General features: G+C 33.5%; 1 protein-coding gene across 9 annotated transcripts in view; it reads left to right on the top strand.

Annotated features, from left to right (window-relative positions):
* Window positions 1-10453, top strand: part of LOC106877021 (kazrin-like) — a 62160-nt gene extending 51707 nt beyond the window's left edge. For all 9 annotated transcript variants that reach the window (XM_089337594.1, XM_089337591.1, XM_089337597.1 and 6 more), the window contains 7 exons: window positions 2494-2687; window positions 3093-3205; window positions 4759-4993; window positions 6039-6140; window positions 7313-7479; window positions 8489-8618; window positions 9445-10453. In XM_089337594.1, the coding sequence (XP_089193720.1) occupies window positions 2494-2687; window positions 3093-3205; window positions 4759-4993; window positions 6039-6140; window positions 7313-7479; window positions 8489-8618; window positions 9445-9606 (1103 nt within the window). In that variant the 3' untranslated portion in view covers window positions 9607-10453. The remainder of the gene's footprint in view (window positions 1-2493; window positions 2688-3092; window positions 3206-4758; window positions 4994-6038; window positions 6141-7312; window positions 7480-8488; window positions 8619-9444) is intronic.
* Window positions 10454-14233: the final 3780 nt, after the last annotated feature.

The raw sequence follows: 14233 nt of genomic DNA, 5'->3' as shown, positions 1-14233 counted from the left end.
AGAATTTTGATTAAGGATTTTTTTATTGGTTTTTTCCTAGATAACTTCCAAATATGCTTCAACAGTTTTTTTATTAGTGTATTTTCTTTGATATCTAAGACTTCACTTTAAGAAGCCATTCATAATAAGTAAGATACACAAATAAGTGGGTGTGACCTTGCTTATTTTGGATAAAACTTTCAGAGTCACTTCACTAATATTACATACAGTAAAAGGTATGTCTACCCCTGTATCCCATTCATTTCCTTCCCTAAAATATATAGCTTTTATACCCAGCCCAAAAGAAACCAATTCATCATCATCATCATCATTTACTGTCCATTTTCCATTTTTGCATGGGTTGGACAGTGCAACAGGATCTGGCAAGCCAGAGGACTGCACCAAACTCTAATGCCTGCTTTGGCATGGTTTCTACAACTGGATGACCTTCCTAATGCAAACTACTCCACTGAGTGTGCTTTGTGTTTTTTATGTGCCACCAGCACTAGTGAAGTCAACAGATAACTTGCAAGACAAGACCTTCATCTGAGGTGATGGAGTGGTATCGATGGAAGTGGTTTTAAGCCAGGTAATGGGAGGTTAAAGTATGATAGAGGAACAGAAACAACACTCATGTTATAGGGGAGATTCCTGGTTACTCCTGTTGGAAACGAAAGAGAATGGTGGGGAAAATATGTCAGGTTGTACCTTCAAGTTACAGGACAATGAATGTAAGAGAAGTGATATGCATGGCTAAGTAAGTTTGCAGGTGTGTGAGAGGTGAGTGGACGATGGACAGAGATGGGGTGAGAGGGAAATGCAGGAATGGTGGACACTGGTGGAGGTATGGTCAATCATATATGTCAATTAGAAAGGAAGGTGAAGGAAATAGGTGTGGATGAAGGAGGTAATAAATGGCAGAAAAGATGATATGAACTGTGGGAGTGGGGGAATAGGAGAGAGATGCACAGTGCCAGGGAAAAAGTCAGAGGTACGTGAGGGTGGAAATGGTGGAAGACAAACAGAGCTAATCTGGGGGAGGATTGTCATTGGCCAAATGAGTGGAGGTGTGCTGGAAAAGGAGAGGTGAAAGGGACATTCAGTGGAAAATAAGGTGGTATGGGATGGTACCTGAGAATACATGAGACAAAGGAAGTAGTTCCAGAGAGGGTAAGCAGTAGTGCATGGGGTAGGGAGTGAAATACGTGCAGTTCCACTCTCATAGTTACGTCAGCTGAACGAGTAGTGCCATAATCAGATGAGTAGTGGGATGGGTTGCAAGGGGGAGGAATGCACCAGGGACAGATGAGGTGCAGGGCCGTAGACATCTATTTATATTTCTAATTATTATCATATGGATTAATTTTCATTAAAGTTTTGCAGTAGCATAAATATACAATATCTCTTATTTAGGATAAATTTTAAACATGTCACAAAAATGTTGAACAAATTTTATTTCTAATTAAAATTATATTTTCCACTTCAATTATGCCAAAATTTTTTTAAAATTAAAATTAAATATTTGTAATATGTTACAAATGTAATAAAAAATAAAGAATATATATATTTACAGTTAAACTAAGTAAACCAAGACTTTAAAGAGTATATGAGAGAGATTACAAATATAAGTAGCTGATAAAACTCGAAATCTCATTGCCATCTTGATACCAGGTGTAATTACGACTAATTATATGTTTCTTCAACAAATTATATTTAAATATGATTTGCTTAAATAGTCATTCAGGTCTTTTTAACTATCAAATTTAATTATAAAAAATCATTATAGTTTTGGATTTTCTGTATTAATTATTATTCCAAATGAGAACTGTTGTTATTACAGATGAAAAATCGGATATGTTGTTTAATGTAAGCTTTTAAAAAATAATTTTGTATTTTGTTGAATTTAACTTTATTTAGTCGTAAAAATTATGCAATAGATTTCGTTAAGAACCTTTCATAAAATTATGTTCCAAAAATTCCATTAATACATCAGTAGATAAAAAAAAATTAGAGTTGATTAATGAAGCCAGTCTAAATTCACAATTATTTTATAATTTAATTGAAACACATAAGGAGTATATTTCGATTAGAAATATGATAAGAAAAGGGTTATAAATTTTTAGAAAAACTGTAAAGTTGGCAGGAGATGAAGTATTATCTCTTTGGCACATACCCATAATATCAATGTTATTTTCAGTGGTCTTCTTCCTGTATTAGGGTGTATAAGTTGCTGATATATATCATCATCACCATCGTCGTTTAATGTCTGCTTTCCATGCTGGCATAGGTTGGACGGTTTGACTGCGGGCTGGCAAGCCAGAAGGTTGCACCAGGCTCCACTCTAATCTGGCAAAGTTTCTACAGCTGGATGCCCTTCCTGATGCCAACTACTCCAAGAGTGTAGGGAGTGCTTTTTACGTGCTACTGGCATGAGGGCCAGTCAGGTGATAATTTTGTAAGCAGTAATCCTGTTTCTATTTTATTACATTTTATTTTAATTTATTTTTATTTTAGATTCCAGTGTATTGAATTCTCACATTAGTTTACTGAATACAGAAAACCTACAAGAAAAGTTAAACATAGCAGAAAAACTGAAAGAGACTCACATATCCCAATGGAAAGCTAATCAAGTTCTAACGTGGCTAGAAGTGGTTCTGAATATGCCAATGTATGGCAAAATGTGTTCTCATAATATCAAAAGTGGAAAGGTGAGTATTTTATTCCAGGTTGTAGCTGGGTTTTTTTTAATTTTAATATTATTTTAGGAGTGGCTGTGTGGTAAGTAGCTTACTTATCAACCACATGGTTCCAGGTTCAGTCCCACTGCGTGGCACCTTGGGCAAGTGTCTTCTACTATAACCTCGGGCCAACCAAAGCCTTGTGAGTGGATTTGGTAGACGGAAACTGAAAGAAGCCCATCGTATATATATATATGTATATATATATATATATATATATATATATATATATATATATATATATATATATATATATATATATGTGTGTGTGTGTGTGTATGTTTGTGTGTCTGTGTTTGTCCTGTTCATTTTATTTCCAGAATCTTTAATATTCTCTTCTACAACCTCCCAACAAAATTCTTCTAATTATAACAGGTCTTGCTTGGTCTTAGTGACTCAGAACTTGCCTCAGCTCTTTCTATCACCAGTGCTATGCACAGAAGGAAACTACGGTTGGCTATTGAAGCACAACGGAACCCAGCTGAAGTGTAAGATTTGTATTTATTTCAAACGCATCTTGTCTGTATATATTACATTTCCATTTACTGTATTTTAAAAATAAGGAATTATTTAAATAATTTCCTAAATGACCTTTTTTTTTTGTATATCTGTTTCCATTACCTTAAAACTATACAGAAGAATGTAAAACAAATGTTGAAATAAGTCAAGTGCCTTTAACTCTTTAGTATTTAAAATGACCATACCTGGCCAAAATATCATACCTATTTTATGTTCAAACCAACCAGATCTGGCCTCTTACACCTACCCTACAATGTTATTCTAAAAATATACAACCATATCATCAAAATTACGAAACTATGAGATTGTGTATGATTGATTCAAAACAATATTGATAAATAAGCAGTATATTTGACAGAGTAATCTGAATGTGAAAGGGTTAATATTCATGATTCTGAGTTCAAAATCATACAGAGGTAAACTTTACCTTTCACCCTTTCAGAATCAATAAAATAAAGTACGAGTCAAGTACTGAGGTCAATGTAATTGACTAGCCCCTCCCTTCAAAATTACTGGACTTGAACCTTGCAATGAACCAACATCCCAGTCAGGGAAATATTGTGATTTTAATCACTTACATGCCATAGAAACTGGGTAACCAGCCTTATGAGTCCTTGAACATGAAAAAGATAATATATATATATATATATATATATATATATACATATATATACATATATATATATATATGTAGGTGCAGGAGTGGCTGTGTGGTAAGAAGATTGCTTTTCAACTACATGATTCCAGTTTCAGTCCCACTGCGTGGCACATCACCTTGGACAACTGTCTTCTACTATAGCCTTGGGTCAACCAAAGACTTGTGAGTAGATTTGGTAGGCAGAAATTGAGAGAAGCCTGTCATATATATATGTGTGTGTGTGTGTGTGTGTGTGTGTGTGTGTGTGTGTGTGTGTGTGTGTGTGTGTGTGTGTGTGTATCAGTCTTTGTCCCTCCGCCATCGCTTGACAACCGAGGTTGATGTGTTTACATCCCTGTAACTCACTGGTTCGGAAAAAAAGACCGATGGAATAAGTACTAGGCTTATAAAGAATAAGTCCTGAGGTTGATCTCTTCGACTAAACATGGTGCTCCAGCATGGCCGCAATCTAATGACTGAAACAAAGAAAAGATAACAATAAAAAAAAAATTATTTATGTGAATTCTATTTATGAAAGTGTTCTTCCATACACAGCTACAGCCAAACACTAGAATCCTTCTTTCCAAATTTTATATGAGCCACTATCATCCACCCTCATTCTGCTCTAGTAAAACTTCTTCATGCAGTGACTGCGCAACCTTGTATTTCTTGAGAGGAAAAGAAATACTGAAATTAAAAAGCCCCATAAAAATTTTCCAAAGAAGATCAAAAAAAAAAATCTGCTTTGAAAATTTGTATAGGTCTTTTATAGAAACTTTTATTCTAAGATATTTTCTTGTTTTGCTTCATTTAAAAACATAAAAAACTGTTTTATTAATTCTGTTGGATTAATGGTGATTATTTTCAAAAACTTTATATTCACAGGAAATATCTCAAAGCTGTTGAAATCGACCATAATTGGGTCTCTGAAAGATGGATTCCAGACCTCGGTTTGTCTCAGTATAAAGCAACATTTGAATTACAATTAGTTGATGGTCGCATGTTAAATAATTTGACCAAAAAAGATTTGGAGAAGTATTTTGCTATTCATCGCAAATTTCATCATGCCAGTATACTTCATGGAATCGAACTTCTGAGGTCTTTAGATTTTGACAAAGAAGTAAGTATCTCTGTTCTTTCTCACCATCATCATTGTCATCATAATCATCATCATCATCATCATTTAACACCAGTGTTCTATGCTGTCATTGGTTAGATGGTTTGACAGAATCTGAGGGGCCTGAGAATTGCTTTGTGTACCAGTGTCTGCTTTGGCAGTGTTTCTGTAACTGGATACCTTTCCTAATGCCAACCACCTCACAGCATGAGCTGAGTGCATTTTTCTTTTTCTTTTTATTTTTTGTGGTACCAACATTGCTTTCAAAAAACAATTGGTGGTACTGAAGCCATTGGTGATGGTACAGAAGACAGCATTAGTTTTTATGTGCTATTTAACAGTTTGAATAGCTCTTCCATAATATAATTACTTCATCACTTGTTAAGGTTATCTCTAACCCAACGTTTCTCAACCAAGGTTCCCTGGAACCCTAGGGTTCTGCAAAAGGTTCCTAGGGGTTCTGCAAGAAAGAGTGAGACATGCTAATTTCATGTTTGTAATATTATACATGCACAACATATTAATTATCTAACCTATTATATATATATATATATATATATATATATATATATATATATATATGATATTTACCACGTGAACTATGATGAAAAATATGAGAAAGATATAGTATATAATTTTTTTGTACAGGGGTTCCTTGAGACATGTAATTTCTTTTAAGGGTTACACAAGGGTAAAAAAGGTTGAGGAACACTGCTCGAACCACTAAGCCATGTGCCTCCAGAGAGTGGGTTCTACATAATACTAATTCAAAGAAGTTAAAATATAAATTGTACCTGAGTTACTAGATGGGTTCAAGGTTACAAAATAAGAGACTTTTTTTTCTTTTTTTCTCTTTTTGTCCTTTAGAAAATAATAGAATGTGTGCTCAATGAGTTTAAAGGATTGGTGATATTATCAGAGTTTGACCAAATGTCTATGGATACTGGAAAAGAAGATAGAAATTGTCCTGTGGACTATTTCTTGTTCTGGAAAACTATCTTAAATTATTGTAAAATTTAAATTATTTTTCTCTTTGTTATTTTTGTAGGCTTTACAAGAAAGGCAGCTCAAGTGTGAAGAAGAAAACACAGATCCACTTGTGTGGACAAATGATCGAGTTATCAAATGGATAAAGTCAATTGACTTGAGTGTAAGTTGTTTGTTTCTTTGTTTCTCAGTGTTCACTTGTGGACTGTCTGTTTTTGTGTTATCTTTCTGTTCCATCAGAAGCGTATTCTTGAATGTCCTAGTGTCTTCTTGAATATTTATCTCTTTATTGCCCACAAAGGGGCTAAAGATAGAGGGGACAAACAAGGACAGACAAAGGGATTTAAATCGATTACATTGACCCCAATGTGTGACTGGTACTTATTTAATTGACCTTGGTGGAATTTGAACTCAGAATGTAACGGCAGATGAAATACTGCTAAGCATTTCACCCGGCAGGCTAACATTTCTTCCAACTCAGTGAAATGTCTTCTTGAATGTCAATGTGTTTCTTAAATGTCAATGTGTTTTCTTGAATGTCAGAGTGTCTTTTTAAATGTCAAGATGTTTTCTTGAATGTCAATGTCTTTTTTGGATGTCAAAGTGTCTTCTTGAATGTCAAAGTGCATTCTTGAATATTGAAGTGTATTCTTGAATGCTAGAGTGTATTTCACAGACATCCCTCTGGGGTGAAATGTATTATATCTAACCCACAGAATATGTCTGGTACTATATTTTATGACCTGCAATATTTAGTGGCAAGGTATTCTTAGTGGTTCAGGAAAAAAATAAAAAAACTTGCATGCAGTATTTGGTTATGTCCCTTTAATTTCTATGTTCAAAACTCATTGAAATCAACTTTTTATCCTTTGAATAAATTATCAATATTAATTATAGTAGTAGTAGTAGTAGTAGTAGTTTTAAATTTTGGTACAAGGCCAGCAATTTTGAGAGGGAGAGGGTAAGTCAGTTACATCATCTTCAGGACTTGATTAATACTTATATTACCAACTCTGAAAGAATGAAAAGCAAAGTTGACTGTTGCAGAATTTGAACCTAGAACATAAAGAGCAGGAAGAAATGCTGCTAAGCATTTTGTCTGGCAATGCTAATGAATCTGCCACGTTGCCCTCTATCATAATAATAATAATAATACTAATAATAATAATGATTTCAAATTTTGGCACAAGGTCACCAATTTCGGGGGAGGGGAAAAGTCGATTACATCAAACCCAGTGCCTTATACTCATTTTTTGTTTAATTGATTGATATACAATGACTGTATCACTTGTTTGTAATAATAAAATTTGAAAAATATGTTTCTCTCCAAAACAGGAATATGCTGACAAACTGAAGGAAACTGGAGTTCATGGAGCACTAATTGTTATGGAACCATCATTTACTGCAGAGACGCTTGCAACAGCATTAGGAATCCCTCCATCTAAATCTTATGTCCGGCGTCATCTTGTTTCAGAACTTGAAGCCCTTATAAAGCCTGCAAGGTAAGTATATCTGTTAGAAATTATTTTTCAGTCCCTGATGTTTAGGTTTCTCATGGGGAAAAATTCATTTGACTGCGGCCATGCTGGAGCGCCACCTTTAGTCGAGCAAATCGACCCCAGGACTTATTCTTTGTAAGCCTAGTACTTGTACTATTGGTCTCTTTTGGCCGAACTGCTAAGTTATGGGGACATAAACGTACCAGCATCGGTTATCAAGCGATGGTGGGCAGGACAAACACAGACACACAAACATATACGCACACATACATATGTGTGTGTGTGTGTATATATATATGTTTGTGTTCAGTCTCACTGTATGGCACCTGTTCTGCTAAAACCTCAGTCTAACCAAAGCCTTGTGGGTACAACTGGTGGATGGAAACTGAAAGAAGCCAGTGGTTTACATATATATTGTCATTGTTGGAGGTGACCATGGCAATCGGAGCATCCTTCATTGCTGGTATGGGCTGGACAGTTTGATAGGCGCTTGCCAGTCAGAAGACTGCAACCAAGCTCCGCTGTCTGCTTTGGCATAGTTTCTATGGCTGTATGCCCTTCCTAATGCCGACCACTTTACAGGATTTCAGCTGAATAAATTGACTCCATGACTCATTACTTATTTTTTAAAGCTTGGAACTTATTCTCTTGGTCTTTTTTCCCAAATCACTTAGTTACAGGAACATAAACATACCAACACCAGTTGTCAAGTGGTGGTGGGAGACAAACACTGGCACAAAGAAACATATACAACACACATACATATGTATGATGGGCTTCTTACAGTTTCCTTCTACGAAATCCACGCACAAGGTTTCATTTGGCCCAGGACTGTACTCCAAGTAACTTGCTCAAGTTACTACACAGTGTGGGACTGAACCTGGAACCATGTCGTCAAGAAGCACACCTCTTACCACACAGCCACACTACTTATTATAGATCACATTGTACAGCTCTTAATGTCTTGGTTATCAACTTTAATTAATTAGATAATCTATATTTTCCATTTCAGGGAGGAGCTAGAAATTACAGGTCTAAAAAGAAAATCCGGTGGAGGATCTCTTGGCCGAACGTTTACTCGATCTTTCCGCTCTACCACAAGTATTGATGATCTCACTCCCAAGCCCCGAATGAGTATTAGGGTAAGATATTCATCTTTATCAGTCATTTGTAAAGCTATATTTTTATCAAGATCATAGTAGAGGTGGTAAAACGTATCTGTTTCTAGTCACGGAAGACTAGGAATAAGTAACATTATTTGTGTGATAGTGTTGCTTGTATGCAGCCATCACATGATGCCAAGACAAGGTATGTGCAAACACACACTCCTCATCGTTGTCGTCATCGTTTAACGTCCACTTTCCATGCTGGCATGGGTTGGACAGTTTGACTGGGAGGCTGTACCAGGCTCCAATCTGATTTGGCAAGATTTCTACAGCTTGATGGCCTTCCTAATGCGAACCACTCCAAGAGTGTAGTGGGTGCTTTTTACGTGCCACCGACACAAGGGCCAGTCAGGAGGTACTGGCAATGACCATGCTCCAATGGTGCCTTTTACATGCCACTGGCGCAGGAGCCAATCAGGTGGCACTGGCAATGACCATGCTCAAATGGTGCTTTTTATGTGCCACCAACACAGGAGCCAGTCAGGCAGGATTGGCATCAGCCAAGACAATGATTTCACTTGACTCAGCAGTTCTTCTTAAGCACAGTTTATTGCTCAGTGATTGAAATAAATATATATATGAAGGTTACTTTTCCCTTAAGGTAATATCAACAAAAAATGTACTCCATCCAGTGAGTGATAAATATTGTTTAATATACATTGTTTATAGTTTGAGCTACTAATAGTTTCATACATTGGAGATATTTTCTAGGCAGGTTTTAATAACATGCCTAGTGTCTCCAAGTTATCTCAGGCTCTGAGCACATGTTTTAAAGAGTTTTTTTTTTTCCTCTTTTCTCTAGGGATCTCTTGGGAAAGCATTCAGTCGGAAAAGCAAACACTTTGAATCTAAGGATAACAATAGTATTGACACACCAGTAAGCATTAAACAAAAAATCATGGATCCAGTAGCAACACAACAAAACCAATCAAGTCCTCTTGATTTCTCATCTACAGCCGTGTGATAGTGTCAAAGGCAGGCTATCAAATTCATGTGCAATTCTTTAATCCTTTCTACTTGTTACAACAGAATTAAAACTAGTAGCTAAGTACTAAGATAACCAACATTGTGTTAGACCCAAAGCTGTTCTTTTTTTTTTTTTTCTTTGGCCACATTTTTAGTTTGTTATATTCTTTCAACTTGAAATATTCATAACCAATATGAGAACTAATAAATACCATAAGCTGATAACTATATTTAACCCTCTGCCTGTCCTGTGTATCATATGCAATACACACAACAAATTTCCCTAGCGTCCATGCATCATATATGATATACATTCCCAATTTTTTTCAACCATAGAGTAACTTGGAAAGCTTTATATTACTGGGAATGTATAAAACAAGGGCCAAGTTAGAGTCTGAGATCAAGCATGGATGTTTAGGGCAAAATTATGAAAAAGCTTTTGACAGGCAAAGGGTTAACTTGTTATTTGGAATAATTAAAGAAACCCATTTAATTAATACCAGAGCTGATTTTCTTGCCAATCTCATAAATCAAGCAATAATTAAGTTTTAAGCATTTTTTTCCCCCCGCTTTTTTTATAATCCCAAATATATTCTGAGACAAAACACAGATTTATTTTAATCTTAGAATTTTAAACATTGCAAAAGATTTTTTTGTTTTTGGTGAAGATAAATTTTATTTCCATATATAAGGGTTTATTAACCATTTATTGAAGTTTGAAGATATCTTGTAGTAAATTCATATATCTCTCGACAAAATTTATAAAAGAACATAAAATATTCCAGGATTGTGATGAAATTGAATGTAAGAGAAACTGCAAATAAATATAGGGATCATTAAAATTTCTTGGAAAATATCACTTAACGAATAAGTATGAGGAAATTACCTTTAGAGGAAAATTCTTGTTATTTATATATATATAAATATGTTTATATTTAAATTTTTAAACATCAGAAAATCTCTTTGTATTTTCAAACTTATTATTGAACATTTTTAGATTACAGAAATGCTTAAAAAATCTGCAGGTGAAAGTTGCAACAGAACAGTTCAGTGGTTCTTTTTAAGTCCATTTTTTCAAGCTAGCATATGGTTTAGATGAATATATTATGGCATTTATTTGTGTGTGTGTGTGTGTGTGTGTGTATTAATGTATATACATGTGTATACGCATGCACGCACACACACACACACACACACACACACACACACACACACACATATATATATATCTACGTATTTATATATATATGTATACACACATATACCAAGAGTACTAAATGGTAAGGTATATTTCATAGTCTTTTCTAATTTGTTTTTTCTTTCTTTATTACAAAGAATATAGCTAACTTTGTATTTTAGCCAAATTATTCAAAACAAGATGTTTCTAACCTATTTTTTTGATTTTTTTGCTACAAAATTCTAATTTAGAAAATATAAGGAAGTCTGTACTTCGTTGAAGAAATCAGATTAAAACCCCAAAAATATGTCTACAGTTGTCTCCCTTACTTCCTGGAAAATGAAAATAATGTTAATCACAGTCTAAAGTTTTTTCCTCTTTGCATATTTCTGGTTACTTTCTATTGGTCTTTTAAAGCTATTAGCAATTACTCAGTCTGCTTGGTTGAAAAATGTCATCTTTCTGTATGGTAATTTAGTCATTGCAATGAGCAAGTTGTGTAGTGTTTTTTTTTTTGTTTCAAGCCCATTCTTCACAATTTAGTATAAAACAATGTTTTTCTCTTTCTGAGGATCCAATCAAAGTGAAGCTAATTGCTAAGTAATTTCGTTCACATTCGTCTTCAATGTTTTTAGCTTCTTCATGTATAATGTACACATTATAGGTGAGCACAAGCAAAATTCAATATCATTAGCAATTAGCGCTTGGACTGCTTTGAAAGGATTATTGACTTGTTCACTATTTCTTTCATCTGTTATAAGAAAGGAAATGAGAGAATAACAAGGGGATGATGTAGGCACAGAAGATTAAGTTAAGCACTGAAACCTTGTGTGTAAATGAAAATGGTGAAGAAAGATGAAGCCTGTATGAGCTAAAAACTCACCTAAATTTTCGATTATATTTTTGTTTACACATTTTTTTCTTTGTTTAAACATAGATAGATATATGTGGTGTGCTTCAGGTTAACTATTACTGGGGAGACAATCTCTTTTTGATTCAATTCAATTAAGGTGGATTTAAAAGTTTGGAATTTATATAAAAAAGTAAAGAAGGTGTATACAGTGTACACATTTTTTTTTTTTTTCTGCACATAATAAAGTTCTTAAAGCTTTTATTTGTTGGTCGCCATGTATAGCACCATTTCATCTTTCTTTGGACTCATCAGCATGGATTAACCTAAGACAAAAAAATGAAACTGAATTCAACATTTCGCAAAGTTAAACATATAGTTTTCTTAGAGACCTGAAGTATCTGAAATTTAAAACCATTATTATTATTATTATCATTATTATTATTTTTTTATCATCAGCAGCATCATGAAGACTGGCTGAGGTGATAAATGCTGTGTTGTGTTATTTAGTTATACATTGTTACATAGTGAGTTCAAATACTACCAGGGACAGCTTGGCTGGTCATCACTCTGGGATTAATAAAATAAATACCAGTAAAATACAGGGGTAAATCTAATTTGTGACTGTGTAGCAATATTAGAAATTTATAGTGTTAGGTGATAGAAAGCAGAATCCGTGGAGCACTAGATAAAATGTCATATAGTAACCATTATGCTGTTGGCCTTGGTTCAAATCCTGTTGGAGTCAACATAAGTAGCAAGGAAATAGTGGGCTGGAAATCATTCTTGTTATATTCTTGAAAAAAATACGTTATCATCATTTTAAGTGTTTATATCGGTATATACATATAATTATATATCAGAATATACATTTTTTATATATCGGTATACATACATTGTGTGTGTGTATATATATATATATATATCAGTACATAAATTATCATATATCAGTATATACACTTTTATTTTTCTAGTTGACTGTTTGTTGGGTGAATTGCTCTCCCAACATCAAATACAATATAATATAAATACAATTTAATATAAATATAGTACAATATAAGTATTATACAATATAGATATAATAATATATAGTAGAATATAAACATAGTATAAATACAATATAAATATTGTACAGCATTAATATAGTCCATGATAAATACAGTATAAATGCAATATGCATTTTATACAATATAGATATAATATTTACATACAGAATTATATAAATATAGTATAATTACAATTTAAATATTATATAATAATATAAATATACAATATAAATATACAATATAAATATACTACAATATAAATCTATTTTAAAATGCTGACAGTCTCTTTTATCTAGTTTGAAGCTTTTACCGTTTGCTTTTTTATTGAATCATATAATCTTTACTGAAGTTAATTGGTCAATCTTTTTGACTTTGTGGTGCATAGAAGATTGAATATTAAACAATTACTGGCACATTAGTGTTTAAATGAATACAAATTCTTGGTTAAAACCAGAACATAACAAAAGTATAGTAGACATTCATTTGCTGCGTTTTCTTAATCAAACAAAATTATGAAATTATGAAATATATGTTTTTCCAAGACACTCAAGTATTAATATGGGTTTTCTAAAGTCTTAAATTTATATTTTTTACAAATCCATGGTTCACCTAGGCACACATACGCACACCCTTCTGCGGTGCACAATTTGAAAACTTCTGGGTCAAGGTCAGTGCCAAAATAACTGGAATGTTTGTCATTGAGGTTGTATTGAGACAAGCTATATATATATATATATATTCAAGCAAGATATGTTAGTATATATTGTGAGACAAGATATATTACTAAAACAGAGGCATTCTTCCTAGTTGCTACTACTAGGGACTTTAAATTTTTTAAATATATAATTTGTACAACTATTGTTTTTATGATTTTAAAAAAACGATTTTTTTTTAAATATCCACTGCCATCAATCTTCATAGAAGTATTTGCTATTTATATGCTAACTTGGATCTAGATATTCGAGAATTATTTTACTTTGATATGAGGCTACATAGTGTGGTTATCAAAAATTATTACTTATTAAAATACAGTTTTGAAGAATTATTATCAGGGCTGGAATTGCATTGCCCCCCCTCCCACTCAAAGCTTTATTACAGGACAAGCTACCACTAAAAGCTTTAAATAATCATTCCATTTCATATTACTTTTGTGCTGTTTGAGGGATGAAGCTTTACAGTTGAATAAACAATTTTTTTTTTTTTTAAGGAGAGAGAGAGAGAGGGGTAACCTGACTTGCCAATCTGCTCTCATCAGTTTTAACTCTTTAGCATACAAATTACTCTGTCGAATGTAATGCTTATCGATTCACATTGTTTTGAATTAATCATGCAGGATCATATAGCTTTGAAATTTTGATAAAGTGATCGTTTATTTTTAGAATGACATTGTAGGGTAGATGTGTGAGGCTGAATCTGGCCAGTTTGATCATAAAACAGGGTAGAATATTTGGGTCTGTTATGGCTGGTTTAAATGCTAAAGGGTTAATTTCTAGAATTTAATCATCCAATACTTTGAAATATTTTGTGTTTAAGATTTTGTCATTAGTGTTTT

Source organism: Octopus bimaculoides, chromosome 19, assembly GCF_046866305.1.
Source record: "Octopus bimaculoides isolate indiv1 chromosome 19, ASM4686630v1, whole genome shotgun sequence".
Taxonomy (NCBI): domain Eukaryota; kingdom Metazoa; phylum Mollusca; class Cephalopoda; order Octopoda; family Octopodidae; genus Octopus; species Octopus bimaculoides.
This window is presented reverse-complemented; position numbering and strand designations above follow the sequence as displayed.